Source organism: Microtus ochrogaster, chromosome 18 (assembly GCF_000317375.1).
Source record: "Microtus ochrogaster isolate Prairie Vole_2 chromosome 18, MicOch1.0, whole genome shotgun sequence".
NCBI classification, from domain to species: domain Eukaryota; kingdom Metazoa; phylum Chordata; class Mammalia; order Rodentia; family Cricetidae; genus Microtus; species Microtus ochrogaster.
In genome coordinates this window covers 4,094,485-4,117,472 of record NC_022020.1, presented here as the reverse complement: position 1 = coordinate 4,117,472, position 22,988 = coordinate 4,094,485, and the positions used below count along the sequence as shown (strand labels likewise).

Sequence of the window (22,988 nt, the reverse complement as noted above, 5' to 3'; positions counted from 1 at the left end):
CAGTGAGAATTGCCCCCTCTGAGAACACTCGGATACAGTAATAAAACTACAGTGAGAATTGCCCCCTCTGAGAACACTCGGATACAGTAATAAAAGGTGAAGGAAGCAGCCCCGACTTAACACTGGACCTCTTGCTTGTCAAAGCACAAAAGGGGGCAGCCTTGCTGACAAATGGTTCCTCCACTCCTCCGTTAATGTATGTCCTGGAACTCTCCCAGGTGTGACACGAAAGAGAAGTGAAAACACACTGCACGTGAATGTCCATCGCAGAACTGTCTTCATTTGATTGGTTGACTGATTGCTGGCTGAGAATTTAACATCCTACCATGAAGTCCTCCTGTGAGCCCCACTGATATTCCCATAAGTTTCCATGTTAACATAAATACCCACTAACTGATAAATGCATAAACAAATTTCAGGTTTTTTTTTAGACAACAGAATATTATTTATCGGGGAAGGAATGGATCATCAGCAAATGCTACAAATGAGTCAAATGAAAGACAATTGGTAAATGTCAATAAAATGCCCTAATTATACAATGAGCAGAAACAGAAGGCAGACTTGGGGCTGCTCGTGGGTGAGGAGGGGTTAAGTAAGGATTGTGAGGGTTCTTCTCGGGGTGGGCACCGAGGCAGGAGGACCAAGAGTTTCCCGAGCTTTATCTGAGCTCATATACCAATAACTCACTACATCCATAGACTTGCAAACTTTTAATGGCTGAATTGTATGGTATATAAATTACACCTTAATATCAATAAAACCATTATTCAAAAAATTCTGCAAGTACTTCCCCAATATAAATAAATCTTAAAAAAAAACACTGGAAGTAAAAATTATAAGGCAAAGAAAACTCATGTAAGTGACAGCCTGGCTAGTAGAATCCGAGAGAACATAGCCACTGCCTGTTGTCCAGTCTCACTGCTCCGCCTTTCACGCCAGCAGATATCCCAGTGGACTGTGCCCTGTGAACTCTCTCTTGGAGAAAGACTCCTGCAAGTTCACATCTGGTTCTTCAAGGCCATCAAGGGCTCTGAATCCTGTAAAGCAGTCCAGAACTGTGAGGGAGTACAGTGCCGCAGAGGCAGTTCTCAGTTAATGCGTCCATGAACAGAGCTCCAGGGCCTCCCATCTCTAGAAGACAATTCTGGAGGGCCTTCTGCATGTTTTTTAATAAATCTGACAGACCCGGGCCTTCCTGGGTCCTAACAATCAGAGAAAACATACTCTTACACTGGCTTACTCCAGTTTCCAGGGATCACTTCCCAAATAAAATATAACACTCATGTTCTTCAGCTCTGACTTTATTAGGATCCAAACCATATCAACAATTTAAAAAAAGGAAAAGGCAAACAATACAAACAGACTTTATATAAAAGTTAGATAGCTTAAGTGAGTTAGTGTCAGGATAAGGGAAATGTAAGTCAGAACCACACTCAGATATCAGTATTCCCATCAGAGTGACACAAATCTAAAGATTTTCATAATTAATTACTTCAGTACATACAAACTGCCCTGACACACAGTTCAGTTTCCCTGGAAACCGGATCAACGGATCAGTACATATTTAGCCCAGCAATTTCTGGACACTGATAGAGAAGTAAGAAATGACATGTTTGATGTTACTCACTGACGAATTTTTAGAAAACAATGTAAACACCTTCCAGCACTGGGTCAGGCTAAACAATTACAGTACATCTGGGCAGCATTAAATACACTGCAAAAAAAACCTGTCAATGACAGAGGTTGCTGAGACACTGTCTGAGAGAATTTGTGTTGTTGAATGTATGAATCAGAATTTGTCAAATGGTTATGATAGATTGACAGCTAGAATGTCTCTTCAGGAAGGTAATATGTATGCTATAAAAATTACACCCAAGGATGAGATGTTATCTTTACTGAACAGACTTCACACCTTGGAATCCTCAATGAGGGCATCAGAACAGAACACTGGACAGGAGATCAAGACTTTACAAAAGACAGTGGTAAAGAGATTTGAAAAGATTGAGGAATTTATCGTATTTGATGATCAGGGACAAAAGGTACAAAGACAAAATTTAGCCTCATCAGTATGTACCAAACTCCAGGATAGCTCACCAGAGTTCTCAGTGCCTAACCAGTGATATCATCGGAAAGAACATCCGGCATCAAGTACCCAAAGGTAGTCAAAGAATATATGTGGGAGCCCATATGTATGACTGATCTAAAGAAAATTAAATAAGCAATAGTTTCTTATGGAATACATTCATCCTTCATTAGGGAAAAGGTCAAAACATATGCTTCAAGCAATAAGGCAACCCCACAAGACTGGCTTCAATTAATCTCAGCTGTCCTAGAAAATGAACCGCAGCTTCTTTGGAAATGTTATTGGAGGAAAGAAGGAAAAATTTTAAAACAACAGGGAAAAGCAAAAGGACTTGAGATTTCCCAAGATCAAATTCTGGGCAAGGAACATTACTCTGATCCTCAGGATCAGGCTCTTTATGACAAACACACCTTGTCCCTATGTAGCACATCAGCTTTAAATGCTTGGGACAGGAATCAGGAACCATGAAAGAGACTTAAATCATATATTAGGGTTAAACAATGTCAGAGAGAACCCTTTAGTGACTTTTTATAAAGATTAACTAAGGTTGTACAAATAGTAGTAACAGATCCAGAAGCTAGACATGTATTAATTGAATCTTTGACTTTTGAGAATACCAGTTTAAAATGCAAAAAGATCCTTGGGCCTTTAAAGGTCAGATCAGCACCAATAGGTGATGGATCTTATATACAATGAATGTTGAGACATTTGGCTATAGTACTAAAGCTTAGGTAGAAGAAGCAATTTCCAATGGTATGAGGGGACACCAAAATGCCAAATGTTTTAATTGTGGTAGAATAGGACATCTGAGAAGGGATTGTAGACAAGGAATTTCTAGGAATAATATCTCCTCCGGGAATGGCAAGAACAGAAGAACTTAGCCTTCAGGTATATGTAGGGGATGTGGCAAAGCTCAATATTGGACCAATAAATGTAGGTCAACAAAAGACAGACAAGGCAGCCTAATACCATTGGAAAACTCCTTGGGGGCCTCTAGCAAGTCTCCATGGCAAACATAGTTCAATCATTCCTAGTTACTGTAGAGAACATGTCTCACCAGAAAAACTAAAAAAATCCAGTGCCTACTATAAAAAACTATACTGGTCTGGATAATGGAGTAGATGCTCCCATGACAGCTAGAAGTAATTCTAGTAGATGATGTCCCCTCTCCCAACAAAGTTTGTCCTCAGGGTTGGGGACACTGTTGAGAGGTTGATTATTCCTTGTATAAGATAGAGGGTTGGGATGGAAACTATGTACCCCCCCAAAAACGAGGAAAAATTAAATGGGATAATGGTTAGTCAAATGATGCTTTTTCATACAGACTGCTTTCGAGACAGCTGCCAGGAGGGGCAGAAGAGTCCAGTGTACAGGGCTTTGGAAGCAAAGTGATGAGCTGTGAATAAGAGGGCAGCTGGACTCAGCATGTCAGGAACCATTTGGACACTCAGAACATCAGTAGTGCCCTGAAATCGAGGCAAAGCCAAGAGATCAAGAAGTACAGGATGGAGTCAGACATCCCAGCACTTGAGGCACAGGCAGGCAGATCTCTGAGTTCAAGGCCAATCTGGTCTACAGAGCAAGATCCAGATCAGCCAGGACTACACGGAGAAGCCCTGTAGACCATGCTGGTCTTGAACTTAGAGATCTGCCTGCTTCTGCCTCCCAGGTGCTGGGGCTAAAGGTGTGCGCCACCATGCCCAGCAGCTTCTTCTATTTTTAATGTAGTGTTGCTAATTACCTCAGTAGGTAATTATCTTTCCATGTGTTTGTTAACTATTCAGGTTTCTTATTTTATGAGGTGCATGTTAATATAATTTCTCATATCTTTGTATTGATTTGTCTTTTTCCCATTAATTCATAGGTGTCATTTTCCCCTTGACCTAGCTCTCTATTAGTTTTACATATTCCTATTGCTTTATAATTTATAGATTTTATTTTTACTTTTCTTCTGGTGCTTCTTGTGGCTCTTTCAACCAACACTATGTATTTCTATTTTTGAGACATCCTTCCCAGACCTGCAATCATATTTTAAATATTTTCCAAAAGTTCTGTGCATTTTTACATAATATCTGCTAGCTACCTGGGATTTATTTTTGTATATAATAAAGCCTCTTTTATTTCACATCTATATAAGGTTTCTAATTTCTGGGTACCACTTACATAAATGTCCTTGCTGATCAGCAGGTTGCTCTGGCTAAGTCTGAAATACACACATGTGATGTGAATCTGGGTTTGGATTTTCTTCTGGCTCCATTGTGTCTATGCATGTGCTAAGTCCAATCCATCTTTGTTAGTGAACTTCCTTGGGCTTGACCTGTAATGGGTCTCATCTGCTGTCCTCACTTCTCTAATACACAAGGCTACAACAGTAAGGAAGTCACCACCTACAGTTGCCCACAAAGGGGAAAATCCCATTTCATAGACAATAGCTCTAATTCTAATCATGGGAATGAACTCATTATACACAAAAGACACAGGCCCTTGAGTATTCACGTGAATGTTTCAGTTATTTATTTAAAATCATAAGGGAAGAAGTGAGGAAAACGTTTCAGTTTATTGTGGGGTTGAGGATCAAATCAAGACCCCATACGCATAAGGCAAGTGGTATATGACTGAATTACATTCCCAACTAAGAAAGGGCTCCAATGTATGATTTTAACATATTTATTTTTATACCAAATCATACAACATAATCATAGTATTTTTCTATGGACAAATGACCTAGAGAGACAAAAATTGAGCCAACCCACAAAGTCATACAATTTTCTTCAAAGCCATTGTATTACTGGTCTTGGCATGCCTTGAGTAGCTCATCTTTGGCTTAATAGTGGATAAATTCAATTCTTTATTTGGAAAAGTTGTACACACCAATAAAATAATACTCTCATAGAGCTAAAATAAGATGTAAATAAAAATTAAATCTAATAACCCATATTTCATACATCTTTCAGGTATTGGAATAAGCAGGAAAGCGAAATGAGAAATTTGGGGATTTGGGATGCATAAGGAGAGTCAGTGGTCAACTGTAGTGGGAACTCAGAGGACCAGACACTGAGACGTGGGCAGTAGAGACTTTGCTGATAAAGCCTAAAATGAAAAGAAGGATTCTATTAGGAATTACTAAAGGTCACATATGCTACCTTCTGGCAAAGAACTTGTCTACATTTTCTGCATGTTTCAGAACTGAAAGGCTGAGCTGAAAGGTGACAGACTTCTCAATTTGGCAAGGAAATTTCAAGAAGGATTAGCATTTAGATTATGGCATGGTTATTGCTGGTAGTTTTTAGTTAGACTTATAATGAGAATTAAGAATAAAAGCAGAGAAGAGTTTTTGAAAAGCATGTAGTCTGGACAAGAAAAGGGACAAACTGAAAGTTATAGGCAAGTAAAGGGGGTGTGTATGTGTGTGTGTGTGAGAGAGAAATTATGTGTATGTGTGTGTGTGTGTGTGTGTGTGTATGTGAGCGTGCATTTTAAAAAGAGATTAATGCCAGTAAAGAGAAGCCAAGCACCTAATATCACAGCAACAAGGAAGGTGCTTTAAGTGTATCTCAGTAATCAGCCAGACCCTACCATCACAGGCTCCAAAGTATAGAATTATAAACTCATTTAGAATACTCATTTGTAAAAAAATTACTTCTGGACTCTCTAGGCCATAGTCCCGGGGGTATATCCTGTGCCCCACCCTCATCTAGCAAAGCTCCCGAGACCTGGGAGCAGCCTCCCCGTACCTGCAACCATCCCCCATGGCATGAGACCCCATGGCATCTGTGACCACCAGAGGCTTGGCCGCACCCCAACCTGGAGAGGTGAGTATCTGGCTCCCCAGCTGAAGGGCCCTACTCTCTAAGCCCTAGACCCTGGAGGCACATCCCATGTTCCACCGCCACCTAGCAAAGCACCAGAGACCTGGGAGCAGCCTCTCCATATCCCCCAACCATCCCCTACGGCATCTGAGACCATCAGAGCTTTGGCTGCACTCCAACCTGCAGAGTATCTGGCTTCCCAGATGGAGGGCCCTATTCTCTAGGTCATAGTACCCAGAGGCACATCCTGTGCCACATCCCCACCCAGCAAAACCCCAGAGACCTGAAAGCAGCCTCTCCAGACCCCAATCATTCTCCACAGCATTTGTGCCCACCAGAGCCTTGGCCCTGAACGCACCTGGAGAGCTAAGTGTCTGGGTCCCTGGCTGGACGACCCTACTCTTTAGCCCCTAGTCCCCGGATGAACATCCCATGCCCTATCCCCACCCAGCGAAGCCCCAGAGACCTGGGAGCAGCCTCCACATACTACCAACCATCCCCCATGACATCTGCCACCTCTGAATCATTAGCCCCGCCTACACCTGGAGAAGTATCAGAACCCTACCAGCATCCACCAAAGGCACAGACCCACCTGCACCTTGGGGAAGAACAGCCACCTAAGCCACAGACCGCACCTGCACCAAAAGGAGGAAGAGGAACCCCTTGAAGCACAGACTCCACCTGTACCTACTGGAGGAAGAGATGGGCAGACAGCAGTGTAAGAATGCATTCAACAATATAAAGAGCAATATGGTACCACCAGAAACTAGGGGTTCTATACTAGCAAGACCCGGACATCCCAATGCAGATGAAGCAGAAGAAAATAACCTTAAAATAACTTTATGAAGATGATAGAGACCCTTAAAGAGAAAATTAAAATTCCCTTAAAGAAGTGGAGGAAAGGACAAACAAAACATTGGAATAAATCAACAAACCCCTTAAAGAACGCAAAGAAAACCAAGAAAAAAACAATTAAACAGGTGAAAGAAACAAACAGTTCAAGACATGAAAACTGAAACAGAGGCAATAAAGAAAACACAAACTGAGGGAATTCTGGGATAATGATCAGGAACTACAGCGCAAGCATAGCCAACAGAATACAAGATTCTCTCTTCCATATCTTGTATTCTGTTGGCTATGCTTGCAGGTGTTGGAGATATGATAGAGGAAATAGATTTATTAGTCAAAGAAAATGTTAAATCCAACAAATTCTTAACACAAAATATCCAGGAAATCTGGGACACCATGAAAAAGCCAAATCTAAAATAGGGATAGAAGAAGTAGAAGTCCAGGCATAGAAAATAGATTCAACAAAATCATAGAAGAAAAATTTCCCAGCCTATGAACATGCCTATGAAAGTACAAGAAGCTGACAGAACTCCAAATAGACTGGATTAAAAAAAAAGCCCCTCTCTATATAATAATCAAAACACTAAACATGCAGAATGAAGAAAGAATATTAAACGCTGCAAAGAAAAAAGGCCAAGTAACATATAAAGGCAGACCTATCAGAATTACACCTCTTCTCAGTGGAAACTCTGAAAGCCAGAAGGTCCTGGATAGATGTTCTGCAGACACTAATGAGTTCATGGATGTCAACCCAGACTACTATACCTAGCAAAGCTTTCAACTATCATAGACGGAGAAAACAAGATATTCCATGACAAAACCAGATTTAAACAATATCTATTCATACAAATCCAGCCCTACAGGAAGGAGTAGAAGGAAAACTCTAATCCAAGGAAGCTAGCTACACCCACAAAAATATAGGCAAAAAATAATCCCACAGCAGCAAAACCCAAAGAAAGCACTCACACAATAGTGCCACCACCAACTAAACCCAAAATTGCAGGTACTAACAATCACTGATCATTAATATTCCTTAATATCAATGGTTTCAGTTTACCTATAAAAAGACACAGGCTAACAGAATGGATACGAAAACAAGATCCATCCTTCTGCTGCATACAAGAAACACACCTCAACTTGAAGACAGACTACCTCAGAGTAAACGGTTGGGAAACGATTTTCCAATCAAATGGACCTAAGAAACAAGCTGGTGTAGCTATTATAATATCTAACAAAATCGACTTAAAACTAAAATTAGTCAAAAGAGATGAAGGACATTTCATATTTATCACAGGAAAAATTAATCAAGATGAAGTCTCAATTCTGAACATCTATGCCCCAAATACAAGAGCACTCACATTTATAAAAGAAGCATTTCTAAAGCTCAAATTACACATCAAACCCCACAGAGTAATAGTGGGAGACTTCAACACCCCACTCTCACCACTGGACAGGACTGCCAGACAGAAACTTAACAGAGAAATAAGGGAACCAGCAGATGTCATGACTCAAATGGATTTAGCAGACATCTATAGAACATTCCACCCAAACACAAAAGAATATACCTTCTTCTCAGGACCTCATGGAACCTTCTCAGAAACTGACCACATAAACAGATACAAAAAAATTTGGAATAACCTGCTGTATCTTGACAGATTACCATGGCTTAAAATTAGAATTCAACAACAACCCTCATTACAGAAATCCCACAAAGGTATGGAAATCAAACAATGAATCGAACTGAATCACCCCTGGGTCAAGGAAGAGAGAAATAAAGAAATTAAAGACATCTTAGAATTCAACAAAAATAAATGCACAATGTACCCAAACCTATGGTACACTATGAAAGTAGTGCTAAGAAGAATTGTCATAGCACTAAGCCTACATAAAGAACCTGGAAAAATCTCATGTTAGTGACTTAACAGCACACTTGAAAGCTCTAGAACAAAAAGAAGCAAACTCACCCAGGAGGAGTAGACACCAGGAAATAATCAAATTGAGGTCTGAAGTCAATAAAATAGAAACAAAGACATCAATACAAAGAATCAATGAGACAGGGGCTGGAGAGATGGCTCAGAGGTTAAGAGCATTGCCTACTCTTCCAAAGGTCCTGAGTTCAATTCCCGGCAACCACATGGTGGTTCACAACCATCTGTAATGGTGTCTGGTGCCCTTTTCTGGCCATACACACAGACAGAATATCGTATACATAATAAATAAATAAATAAATAAATAAATAAATAAATATTTTTTTATAAGAATCAATGAGACAAAAGCTGGTTCTTTGCGAAAATCAACAAGATAGTCAAACCCTTATCCAAACTAACCAAAAAGCAAAGAAAGAATATGAAAATTAACAATATCAGAAATGAAAAGGGGACAAAACAATAGACACAGAGAAAATCCAGAGAATTATTAGGTCATACTTTGAAAACCTGTACTCCACAAAATTGGAAAATTTAAAGGAAATGGACAATTTTCTGAATAGGTACTACATGCCAAAATTAAATCAAGAACAGATAAACAATTTAAATAGAAAATGGAAGCAGTTATCAAAAGTCTCCCAAGCTTAAAAGCCCAGGGGCTAGTAGTTTCAGCACAGAATTCTACCAGAATCTCAAAGAAGAGCTAATACCAATACTTCTCAAATTGTTCCACACATAGAAACAGAAGGGACATTGCCAAACTCTTTTTATGAGGCAACAATTAACCTGGTACCCAAGCCACACAAAGATGCAACTAAGAAAGAGAATTACAGACCAATATCCCTCATGAACATTGATGCAAAAATACTCAATAAAATACTGGCAAATTAAGTCCAAGAACACATCAGAAAAATCATTCAACATGATCAAGTTGACTTCATCCTAGAGATGCAGGGATGATTCAACATATGAAAATCCATCAATGTAGCCCACCCTATAAAAAAAAAACCCTGAAAGAATAAAACCACATGATTATCTCATTAGATGCTAAAAAAGTCTTTTACAAAATTTAACACCACTTCATGATAAAAGTCTTGGAGAGAGCAGGGATACAAGGAACACAGCTAAACATAATAAAGGCAATATACAGCAAGCCGACAGCCAACATCAAACTAAATATAGAGAATCTCACAGCAATCCCACTGAAATCAGGAACAAGACAAGGTTGTCCACTCTCTCCATATCTATTTAATATAGTACTTGGAGTTCTAGCTAGAGCAATAAGACAATAAAAGGAAATCAAGGGGATACAAACTGGAAATGAAGAAGACAAACTTTCACTATTTGCTGATGAGATGATAATTTACATAAGTGACCCCAAATATTCTACCAGGGAACTCCTACAACTGATAAACACCTTCAGTAATGTGACAAGATACAAGATTAACTAAAAAAAAATCAGTAGCCCTCCTATATACAGATGATAAAAGAAGTGAGAAAGAAATCAGAGAAACTTCACCCTTCATAATAACCACAAACAACATAAAATATCTTGGGATAACTCTAACCAAAAAAGTGAAAGACCTGTATGACAAGAATTTTAAGTCTTTAAGAACAAAATTGAAGAAGATATCAGAAAATGGAAAGATCTCCCGTGCTATTGGATAAGTAGGATCAACAAAGTAAAAATGGCAATCTTACCAAAAGCAATCTACAGATTCAAAGCAATCTCCTCAAAATCCCAGCACAATTCTTCATACACCTTGGAAGAATAATACTCACCTTCATATAGAAAAACAAAAAACTCATGATAGCCAAAACAATCATGTACAATAAGGAACTTCTGGAGGCATCAGAATCCCTGACTTCAAGCTCTACTATAGAGCTACGGTAATGAAAAAAGGTTGATATTGGTACAGAACCAGACAGGTGGACCAATGGAATCAAATAGAAGACCCTGATATTAATCCACACACCTATGAACACCTGATTTTTGACAAAAAATCTAAAATTATAAAATAGAAAAGAGAAAGTTCTTCAACAAATGGTGCTGGCATAATTGCACATCAACATGTAGAAGAATACAAATAGATCTATATCTATCCCCATGCACAAAACTCAAGTCCAAATGGATCAAAGACCTCAACATAACTCTAGCCACACTGAACCTTATAGAAGAAAAAGTGGGAAGTGGCTTTGAACGCGTTGCCACAGGAGACCAGCTCCTAAATATAACCCTAGTAGCACAGACACTGAGAGCAACAATTAATAAATGGGACCTCCTGAAACTGAGAAGCTTCTGTAAGTCAAAGGACACAGTCAACAAGATAAAACAGTAACCTACAAAATGGGAAAAAATCTTCACCAATTTATTGAACAGAAGGCTGATCTTAAAAATATACAAAGAACTCAAGAAACTAGATATTAAAATATCAAATAATCCAATTGAAACAGAGAATTGTCAACAGAGAAATCTCAAATGGCTCAAAGGCACTTCAGGAATCGCTCAACATTCTTCCTCAGCCATGAAGGAAATGCAATTCAAAACAACTCTGAGATGCCATCTTACACCTGTGAGAATGGCTAAGATCAAAAATACCAATGATAATTTATGCTGGAGAGGATGTGGAGTAAGGGGAACACTCATCCATTGCTGGTGGGAATGCAAACTTGTACAATTTCTTTGGAAATCAGTATGGCAGTTTCTCAGAAAATTGGGAATCAATCTACCTCAAGACTCAGCAATACTAATCTTGGGCATATACCCAAAGGTTGCAGACCCATATCACAAAGACATTTATTCAACTATTGATCATAGTAGTATTGTTGGTAATAGCCAGAACCTGTAGACAACCTAGATGCCCCCAACCGAAGAATGGATTAAAAAAATGTGGTAAGGGGCTGGAGAGATGGCTCAGAGGTTAAGAGCACTGGTTGTTCTTTCAGAGGTCCTGAGTTCAATTCCCAGCAACCACATGGTGGCTCACACCATCTGTAATAAGGTCTGGTGCCCTTTTCTGGCCTTCAGACATACACACAGACAGAATACTGTATACATAAATAAATATTTTTTTAAAAATGTGGTAATTTATACTATGGATTACTACTCAGCAGTAAACAAAAATGACATCTTGAAATTTGCAGGCAAATGGATGGAACAAAACAAACAAACAAACAAAAAAACCATCCTGGGTGAGGTAACTCAGACATAAAAAGACAAACACAGTATGTACTCACTCATTATTAGACATAAAGCAAAGGATAACCAGCCTATGGATCACAATCCCAGAGAAGACAAGAAACAAGGAGAACCCTAAGAGAGACATACATGGATTCCTCCCCACAAGGGGAAGTAGACAAGACCTCTTTAGTAAAGTGGCCACATAGGGGACCAGGGGAGGATGGTAGGGAAGTGGGGAGGGGAGCAGGGAGGAGAACATGAGGGATGGAGAAGGTGGAGTTAGGTGAAGGGCAGAGAGGGAGAGCAAGGAAGGAGATACCTTGAAAGAAAGACCCAATATGGGGTTAGCGAGAAACCAGGCACCAGGGAAACTCCCAGGAATCCATAAGGATGATCCCAGTTAAGAATTGAAGCAATAGTGGAGAGGGGGACTGAACTACCCTTCCCTTCTTGCCCTGCAATCAGACTGACCAATACCTTAACTGTTATCACAGAACCTTCATCCAGTAACTGATGGAAGCAGATGCAGAGGTCCACAGCTAAGCACTGGGCCGAACTCCTGGAGTCCAGCCATAGGGAGGGAGGAGCGATAATATGAACAAAGGGGCCAAGGGAAACCACAGAAACAGCTGACCCAAGCTAGTGGGAGCTTACTGACTATGGACTGCAACCTGGGGAACCTGTATAAGACCGAGGCTAGGCCTTTTGAATGTTGGTGACAGTTGTGTGTCTTGGGAAGTTTGTGGGACCACTAGCAGTGGAACCAGTATTTATCCTTAGTGCATGATCTGGCTCTTTGGAGTCCTTTCCATAGGGACCTTGGGTCAGTCTAGATACAGGGGGGGGGAGGGCCTTGGTCCTGTCCACATGGTATGACAGACTTTGCTGACTCCCTGTTTATTTTAGGCATAAAGAATGCAAAGGTTACTGGGGTCATCTAACTTCTACTAAGATTCCAGAGATAAGCCTGTGGGTCTAGGCAATGGGTAGCAAAGTTGGATCCCCTTCAGCAAGTCTCTAAGATCATGATATATAAAGCTATCAGGGTAAAATCCCTGCTGCAATAGATATTCCAGAATTATAGAAATGACAAACACAAAGAATATCTGCTAAGCTAAGGAAAGCTGAAAGCAACAAGTGGACACAGTTCACAAGAGGAAGCCATATGGTCTGCAAATACCAAGGCCATAGGACAGGGTTGCACAAACCCGCTGGAGCTTAATTATGGCATTGCATGCCAGACATGGAGCTACAGGATTCAGTGTTTGCCCCACTATGTTCCTGTGTTTCTCTAAGTCTTCTTTGACATTTCTTATTTCTATAGTCTTCTTCTTCCCTTTAGAATAAGAATATTCTTTCTGTGCCACTGAATATTAAAAGTATATAATTTATTTTGATTTTAGAGGGGCCCATGGCAGACTAGCTTGAATTACAGTAGGAATTTTAGACTTATACTTCAGAGCAACATTAGAACTTATGCTTATGGGGACTTTGGAACTACACTAAATGCATTTTATATTCAGAGAGGGTCATGCACCTTTTTGGTAAAATGTTGAATTTGAAATGCCCCTATGGGTGTGTGGTTTGTGGTTCCCCATTTGGTGGCACTGTTTGAGGGAGGTATGGGAACTTTGGGAAGAGAGACTTGGGTTGGCGAAACAGGTCAATCTCTGTTTCCTGGCTGGCTATGCAATAAACAGCTCCCTCTACCCACACATTCCTGCTGCTGTGATAGTCTGTCTTACCCTATGAGGTCAAACAATCATAGACCAAGCCTCTTAAAACCATGAGCCAAAATAAAGCATCCCTCCCTTATCAAATGGTCTGCAGCAACTGGAAAGCCACATATAAAACATCAACTGGGAATCTCACCTCATACCATACACAAAAATTAACTCAAAATGTTTCCTTGACTGAACTGCAAGAGTTATAACCATAAACGTTTTAGAAGAAATATGGAAATTTAAAGACTTTAGGTTAGGAAATGCTTCTTTATCTGTTCTTGAATTCTTCTCCTGATTATAACATGTGTTTGTGGGGAGACGTGTATATAATGAAGGTAACCAAAGACAGAGTCACCTTATGGCATAATAAGCCTCTAGGATTGGTGACTAGAATTGAAATAATCAGTGACACAAATTGCTGCATGAAAATATGCAGGGGATGAGCAGCAGCAAGCTAGAGCAGCCGGAGCTTGGCAGGAGGAACTCAAAACAGAGTCATATAGGTTGTAAATTAATTCCTTCCTCTAATACTGCACCATGAGCATTCACATTTCAGCATAAGAAACCTGCCAGTGGCCCAGTTTTCCATAGGGAGGTGAATCTTAACCTACCAGGAAAACAAGATATACCTAACATTTGCCATGCTACCCTACTGCTAAAGGAAATTCTTACAGACTATTCCATCCAGTCTGTGTCAGAAGGAGTAATAGTTGGTACATCTACACACATAAGTGAATCAGTATGAAAATCTTCAATATGATGCCCTATAGAAAAGCATTTTCTTGTAGTAACCTATCTATATTGCACCTAAATCGCCTAACAATGAATTTCATGGTCAAATCACCTCTTACACCCCCACACAAGAATATTGAAATAATATTTGGCCACTTGCGTTTCCTGTGAGTCAGCCAGTGACCTTCTCTCCTTTTCTAGCTCATGTCTCCTCAGGGTACTAGGGGATCCTTTGATGAAGCCTGAATCTTTGCAAAAGACTGACTTCTTCTTTCATAACAAAAATATGTTTTCAAAATATATTTCCTGGGATAATTAAGATTATATTAGTGCTTATAACATTTTAATATTCTTCATTATTTTGGGGGACAGCTTGCTATTTCTATGTCTAGGCCACCTTGTAGTAAAACTGGCATGGTTTATTGTTTTTTAATCCCTCCATGAGTGGTTTTAACTCATGGGAGTTCTTAGTCAAGTCTTGGAACCCTGACACATCTGATAAGGTTCTCAGAACACAAACACTTAATATGTACATATTGGAATGAAGTAAATGTTGATTTTTAACATTATAGTTTTAATTTTTCATTGTTTTATCTCCAAGGTCTAAGGGCAGATAACACACCATAAACCCATCAAATCATTGAAACCATATTCTAGGACAGCCATGCAGGCCTGTTGCTGACGTAATGAAGGCTGCCCTTTCAATGTCAAGAGCCAGATGCCAACTTTCTTCTTTCTTGACTAGCTAGTGATATGATCTTCTTTCATTTATTTTAGAAAGAAGTAGTCTGCCATCTTAGGTTATAGGCTCTATCTAAATGTCCTGGACAGTTTAAAAGTTAGACATTTTAATTTAGGGTCAGGCAGATTTTGCTGAATATTGGTGGTAATAATAATATAATATATTATAATATGTAGTATATTATAATATATAATATATAATGATAATAATAATAAAAATAAAAAGCATGGTATTGGCATTAAAATGGACAGGCTGAACAATGGAATTGAATTGAAGACCCTGATGTAAATCCCCATATTTATGAACATCTGATTTTTGATAAAGAAGCCAAACTTATACAATGGAAAAAAGAAAATATCTTCAATAAACAGTGCTGGCATAATGGGATATTCACATGTAGAGGAATGCAAATAGATCCATATCTATAGCTTTACACAAAATTAAATCCCAAGCAGATCAAAAACCTCAACATAAATACAGTTATACTGAACCTGATAGACGAGAGAGAGGGAAGTAGTCTTGAACATATTGGCACAGGAGACAACTTCCTGAATATAGCACCAGGAGCACAGACACTGAGATAGACAATTAATAAATGAGACCTCCTGAAACTGAGAAACTTCTATAAGGCAAAGGACACAGTCAACAAGACAAAACAGCAGCTTACAGAATGGGAAATCAACTCCACATCTGACAGAGGGCTGTTCATCAAAATATATAAAGACATCAAAATACCAAATACTCCAATATAAAAATGGGGTACAGATTTAAACAGAGAATTTTCAACAGAAGAATCTCAAATGGCTGAGATACACTTAAAGAATTGTTCAACATCCTTCGGTACCAGAGAAATGCAAATCAGAACATCACTGAGATACCATCTTACACTGTCAGAATGGCTAAGATCAAAAACACTAATGACAACCTATGTATGCATAGATTTCCCTGGAAAGGGGAAATAAATGAGATCTCCTGGGTAAACTGGGGGTGGGGTTGGGTTGGTGGAGGGGAGGGTGATGGGGGACTCTTTTCTTTATGCTGTGAATATGTTGTATTACCATTGGTTAATAAAACTTCTTTGTGCCTATTGTAGGACAGAATATAGCCAGGCTGGAAGGGATATATAGAGAAAGTAGGTGGAGGCAAGGAGACAGACACACAGGAATCTTACTGGTAAACCACAAGCCTCATGATAAATATAAAACAGTAGAAATGGGTTAATTTAAGATGTAAGAGCTAGCTAAAAATATGTTTAAGCTATTGGCCAAACAGTATTGCAACTAAGATAGTTTCTTTATGATTATTTCAGGTCTGGGCAGCTGGGAATAAACAAACAATCTCTGCCTACAGAATGGCACCCAAACATCTGTGGCTGATGCCCATCACCCACTTTGGGTCTAGGTTCTTGTGTGCCCACTGGAGTTGGGAGGAAAGAAGCTGAGATCATGCCCATGGTGCAGCACTCCCTGCCTGGTCAGGTGGCTGGATCAAGTCTGCTAGGAGTACACAGGCAGGAGAGCATGGCAGATTCCTACATCCAGGCCACGGAGTGTGCTGCATGACAGCTTTAGATTTTACTCAGAGAAAAGGCGTTTATATGCTACATGGTGTTATCCAGAGTTGAAGTGATGAGGACAGCTCCTACCTGGCAGTTCCAGAGCTGGCAGTGAATGTACCTCCACCATATTAAAAGGCAGAGAGAGGTGGAACCAGCATCCAGGGCCACTGCAACTAAGCTGCTTACCATTTTAAAAGTGCTCCTGATCAGAAAATAATTACAGATATGCAATAAAGACAAATTCAGACACAAATAAACCTCTTAATGGGTCACAGTATGTTTAAAAATGTACATAGGCTTGAGAGAGAGAAAAAGAGAGTATAGACAATTATATAAAAAACAAGTAGTTTTTAAAAAATAATAAGACAAAGTCTTTAAAGAGACAGTGTACAGACAGTCATATATTAAGGAGTTAAAAAAAAACAAGCCATGTAAAGATGAAATATACACAGAGTCTGGATTATATATATTACCGTGTTTTCTTTAAATTTTTTGACTACAGAGAGAGATTTGATTTTGAGGGCTGCTAAGTTAAACCAACATACATACTTTAAAGGTATCTTGACTTCAAAATTTGGATCTAAGGATATGTTGCTTTGGAAAAGAGGTTCTGCTTTTGTTTCCACAGGTAATAAAAAGCTGTGAGTTCCTTAGTGGCTAATATGGTTTGATCTAACAAGATCCTCTGAAACAATGACCTATATGGTCCAACATCCATAACAGCTTCAGGATTGCTGGCTGAGATGGACCTACCACATAGGAGACCCCACGAGAACCTGATTAACAGCATCCTCAAATCAGTAGAAAGTGGTCTAAAAAACAATGCCCAACTTCCCTAAATGATTGTTTATAAAGGTTTGTTTACATTTAAAGGGGGACATGCTACAGAGATCAATGCTTTGCATTTGTGTGGATCTTGGTCTTAAGGTCAATTTTGTTATACTGTGTATATATTTCTGCTCTTTATTAAGGTATTGTGTTTGTGCAGATCATTAAAATGTAATGTATAATTCAGAAATACAGGTTTATAGATAATTATCTATAATAGTCAAGTTTGTAGTCATGTTAGTTAGGTTTTTTTTGTTGAATTTTGTCGAATGCTTTTTCAGCATCTAATGAAATGATCATATGGTTTTTTTTCTTTCAGTTTATTTATATGGTGGATCACATTGATAGATTTGCGTATGTTGAACCAGCCCTGCATCTCTGGGATGAAGCCTACTTGATCATAATGGATAATTTTTCTAATGTGTTCTTGGATTCGGTTTGCCAGTATTTTATTGAGGATTTTTGAGTCGATATTCATGAGTGAGATAGGCCTGTAATTCTCTTTCTTGGTTGGGTCTTTGTGTGGTTTTATAGATTACAGAGATGTATTTCAGATGGATAGATATTCTTCAGATCTTTCAAAGACTACAGAATATGGCATTTAAAATGTTTCAAGAGCTTAGGACTTTACATGACAATGAGACACATCTGCTCATGGCAGCACCAATCTACTTCAAAAGAATGATGGACACTGAAGAAACTTGTTATGGAATTTGTCTTTTATGTGACAAAGCTAGCCATTTGGGCAAGACATTGCACTTGCCTGGATTGCTTGATGCTATGCTATGTAAACTAGACTTGCAGGACCCACAGAATAATGACTGCTGAAGTTGCCTAAAGAAGCTGAGACAGTCCTTCAGGGTTCCTGCTTCATGAAAGAGTCTTCTAGACATTCTGCAGGACACAGAAGAATGTGACTGACAAACTGCCTATATAGACGTAATTGTCTTTGAAATTTCACACTTAACAGAAAAATCTGCCAGATACTATGGGCCTGTAGGCTAAGATGGATGCCCCAATGTTACAGAAGAACTTTGGGTGACTGCCAAGGCAGTGAGCTATCTCTGTCAATTCTAGAGTTTTGGAAGTTACTTAAAATGCACTTCCTGTTAACTTAGGTTAACTTCTGGGGTCTTTGATGGAGTTAAAGAATAGATAGTTATAATTATAGTTTTCCTTAGTTATGATAAAAGATAAAGTAGATATAAATATTATAACTATAATTCTTGTTTGATAACTGTTTTGTTGTATGTAATCTTGCTATGTTAAAGTTAAAACCTTCCTTTTTATTTAGACAGAAAAGGGGAGGTGATGTGGGGTTCCCTTCTATATGCTGTGAATATGTTTTATTACCATTGGTTAATAAAGAAACTGTTTTGGGCCAATTGCAGGGCAGAATATAACCAGGCTGGAAGAGAGAGAGAGAGAGGGAGAGAGAGAGGAGTCAAGGAGACGCCATGTAGCCACTGAAGAAGACAGATGCTTGGGAACCTTACTGGTAAACCATGAGCCTTGTGGTAGAACATAAAATAATAGAAATGGGTTAATTTAAGGTGTAAGAGCTAGCTAAAAATATGCTTAAGCTATTGTCCAAACAGTATTGCAATTAATATAGTTACTGTGTGATTATTAAGGGTCTACATGGCCAGGAAACAAATGAGTGGCCTCTGCTTACAGGAAGGGATGGAGGGATTGGAACACGAGGGATTGGGCTGGTCACGTTGGGAGTGGGACAGAGGGGGAGAGTAATGAAAGAGGTAGCTTGCTAGACGGGGCTATTTTGGAGTTAGGAAGAAGCCTGGTGCCAGGAAAACTCTCAGGAATCCACAAGGATGACTGTTGCTAAAACTCATAGCAATAGTGGAGAGGGTGCCTGAAATGGCCTCCAATAATCAGACTGATTACTATCTTAATTGTCAACAGAGAGCCTTCATCTAGTAATTGATGGAGGCAGAGGCAGAGATCCACAGTCAAGCACTAGTTGGAGTTCTGGGAGTCCAGCTGATGAGAGGGAGGAGGGATTGTACAACCAAGGGGGTCTATCATGATGGGGAAACACTGACCTGAGCTAGAGGGAGATCACAAACTCTGGACTGACAGCTAGCGAGCTGCATGGGACTGACCTAGGCTCTGCATATGGATGACAGTTATGGAGCTTGATCTATTCATGGGGCACCTAGCAGTGGGATCAGGACCAGTCCTTGGTGCATGAGCTGGCTTTTTGGAACCTACTCCCCATGTTGGGTTGTCTCACCCAGCCTTGATGTGGGGGAAGGAGGAGATGGTCCTGCCTCAACTTGATCCGACATGCTTTGTTGATTCCCATGGGTGGAGGAGTGGATGTGTGTGTGTGGGGGGGAGGTGTGAGGTGGGGAGAGGGAACAGGAAGAGAAGAGAGATGGGAAGCTGTGGTTGGTATGTAAAATAAATGAAAATATTTAATAGAAAATGTGCTAAACACCACAAAGAAAAGATTTTTTATCTAGTTATTTGTAACTGAGCTCCTGTCTTGTAGCATTGAAAACCAGATCCTGGCTTCATCCACTGGGACACACAATCCATCCAGGAGCCTTGACTCATATTCAGCAAGTGTGCTATTCTCTTTTGTCATCTCACGGTTTTGTGTTTGTTTTTACGTTAGAGGGTCTGGCTTTCTTGGTATCCTCTGTCCCTTCTGGCTCTTACACTCTTTGTGCCTCCTCTTCCATGGGGTTCCCTGAATTCTAAGGGCAGGTATTTGGGTTAAATGGAGGTCTATCCTAAGATTCTAGTCTTCATGAATGTATTCCAGTAAGTGCTACACCATAGCTGTGGTGTCTGATTTCTACATACTCTCTACTGACAGATCCCACTCTATGCTTAAGCTAGATTTTCTGCCAACCGTCAGTGTTTTTCTTCATTGTCTATACTGGTAGGACTATTGAGATATAAGCAAGCCCTGGTCCCCCAGAGACTTAGCTATATCAATGCTGAGTTTTTACTGTAAGAGTAACTCAAACGGTATCCTAGTAATACTCAAATAGTATTTTATCTAAAAATGTCTCACTCAAACCAGCTAAGCAAATTTAAAAATGCTTCCTTAAACATATATCTGTCCTTGCAATAGCAAAAAACTACTTCATACCTGTTTGAGTGAAGCCTGTTTTGTATCCATTAGCTGCTCCATTTTCTGGAGCCACAGTTGATGGCACTGAAGGAATAGGTTTAGTGGAGTGGCAAACAGCAGAAGATTGTCGGCTTCTACATTCTAGAAGGGAGTAAAAATAGATAGGAAGAAGGTAGTTTTTATTTTACTGGCAATGGGGACATAATCCATAAGATTTCTGAACAAGTCTCTGCTTCTTGAATGGTGGTAGCTTCCCTAATTATTGTTTCAAAGCCTGTTCACACTGGTGAGTTCTTCCTAAGCCAGATGGTATGTTTAAGGCAAAGAACAATCACAATTTTATGGCCCACAGATTAGTTCCCACATGAAAAGTGCCAATAACCAATGCTGTCTTGTTAGTTTTATGGGTAAGACAGAGGCTAAAATGTCAATAATTATAAAAACATATTGAGCTTTTGAGATACCAGGTAACTTCTTGTTCATAATTTATTTAAACATACAATAGCAACTTTAATCCATCTAGTCTGCTTCCATTTGAATGAATATTCAAATACCAGAGAAATAAAAACTGTATAAATAAAGATAAAAATTAGAAGCAAATTATTATTACTATTATTTATTTATTTTGTTTTTTTGAGATAGGGTTTCTCTGTAGCTTGGAGCCTTTCCTAAAACTTGTTCTGTAGACCAGGCGGGCCTCAAACTCACTGAGATCTGCCTACCTCTGCCTCCTGAGTGCTAGGATTGAGCAAATTATTATTACTCTCAGTTCTTATTTAAGGAAATAGGTAAGAAATTATTGATAATGTAGTGGCAATATTGACATTAAGTGTCCGATACTAATGGGGTTTGTTAAGTTGGGAGTGTAGCCCCCAGCCCCTGGCGTCCATCCCTGACTCCCTGGCCTGGGAGTTGTTTTGGTCTGGAATCCAAATCCCAGCATGCCAGGTCCTGACCCCGCCCCCTGAGGTCAGGACCACTCCCACAGGGCATTTAAATGGGTTCCCAGACGAGAAACAGGGTGGTTTGGGGTTTGCACGGGCTTCCTGCTGTCTTGTCTCCCCTGCCATGTGCTCGGCCACCCAAGACCGCCTAACTTAATAAAACAATGGGCATTTTGATTTGGTTTGATTTGACCTAATTGGACTTTATTTTTGTGCTGGCAGAGCTTCCCTTTTTTTATTTTTTCTTAACAGGGCTCTGATATGATTCTAATTGTACTGAGTGCTGATTCAATGAACACTGTGGCAGTCTCTTGGACTTCAAGTTCCAACTACATTTACCATTACCAGTCTCAAAGAACAGCACATGAACTAAAGACATAAATGGTTGTATGTCAGGGTTATAAGAGTTCTAAAGAAAGTCCCCATGGGAATGAGACATGCAAAGGCTGAAACACCCTACACTACGACCTTCTAAAAGGGATTGTATTACATGTATATATGCATATCGATAATATGATTTTTGTGTAGGTAAATAATACAATTTCAGTTCCAAAATAAAAACTGTGGTATGAGCCTACTTTAAAAAAAAGGCCAGTGAGTCAGGCAATAGTGGCTCATGCTTTAATCCCAGCACTCAGGAGGCAAAGGCAGGTGGATCTCAGTGAGTTTGAGGCCAGCCTGGTCTACAAAGCAAGTTCCAGGACAGCCAGGACAGTTATACAGAAAAACCCTGTCTAAAAAAAAAAAAAAAAAAAAAAAAAAAAAAAAAAGAAGCAGCCAGTGCTCTTAACTGCTGAGCCATTCCTCTGGCACAATTATTTTAAATACTTGATACATATGTATATTAGTTACTTTCCATGTTGCTATACACAAAACACCTGACAAAAACACTTAAGGAAAGAAGGGTTTATTTGGCTCACACTTTGAGGGTGCTGGCCCCCATGGCAGGGAAGGCATGACAGCAGGAACATGAGGCCGCTGGTCACATCTGTCTGCAGTCAGGACATAGAGAGAGATGAACGCTGTTGTGAAGCTCGCTTTCTCCTTTCCATTCAGCCCGGGGTCCCAGTTGTGGGACGGTGTCATCCACATGTAGAATGTGTCTTTCCATCTCTATTGACCTAATCTAGATAATTCATTAGTCTCTTCATTGGTTCTAGATCCTGTTAAGAAGATTAGCCATCGCAGTATGTAGCTTGTATTGTATGCTATATAGCAGCGTGATTATGTATGTGTGATCATTATAGTTAATGTATCCATCTTTATTTTCTTCCAGACTTTTGCAATTTATTTTTTGTTTGTTTTGAAACAGAGTCTTAGCCTAAGTTGCCTTTTTTTTTTAAAGATTTATTTATTTATTATGTATACAACATTCTGCCTTGATGTATGCCCGCATGCCAGAGGAGGGCACCAGATCTCAGTACAGATGGTTGTGAGCCACCATGTGGTTGCTGGGAATTGAACTCAGGACCTCTGGAAGAGCAGCCAGTGCTCTTAACCTCTGAGC

General features: G+C 39.6%; 1 protein-coding gene across 1 annotated transcript in view; it reads right to left on the bottom strand.

The window, feature by feature from the left end:
- The window catches only part of Greb1l (GREB1 like retinoic acid receptor coactivator), a 254,622-nt gene that overhangs the window by 68,554 nt on the left and 163,080 nt on the right, over positions 1 to 22,988 (bottom strand). The window contains exon 7 of the mRNA XM_026783547.1: positions 20,556 to 20,678. Within this exon, the coding sequence (XP_026639348.1) occupies positions 20,556 to 20,678 (123 nt within the window). The remainder of the gene's footprint in view (positions 1 to 20,555; positions 20,679 to 22,988) is intronic.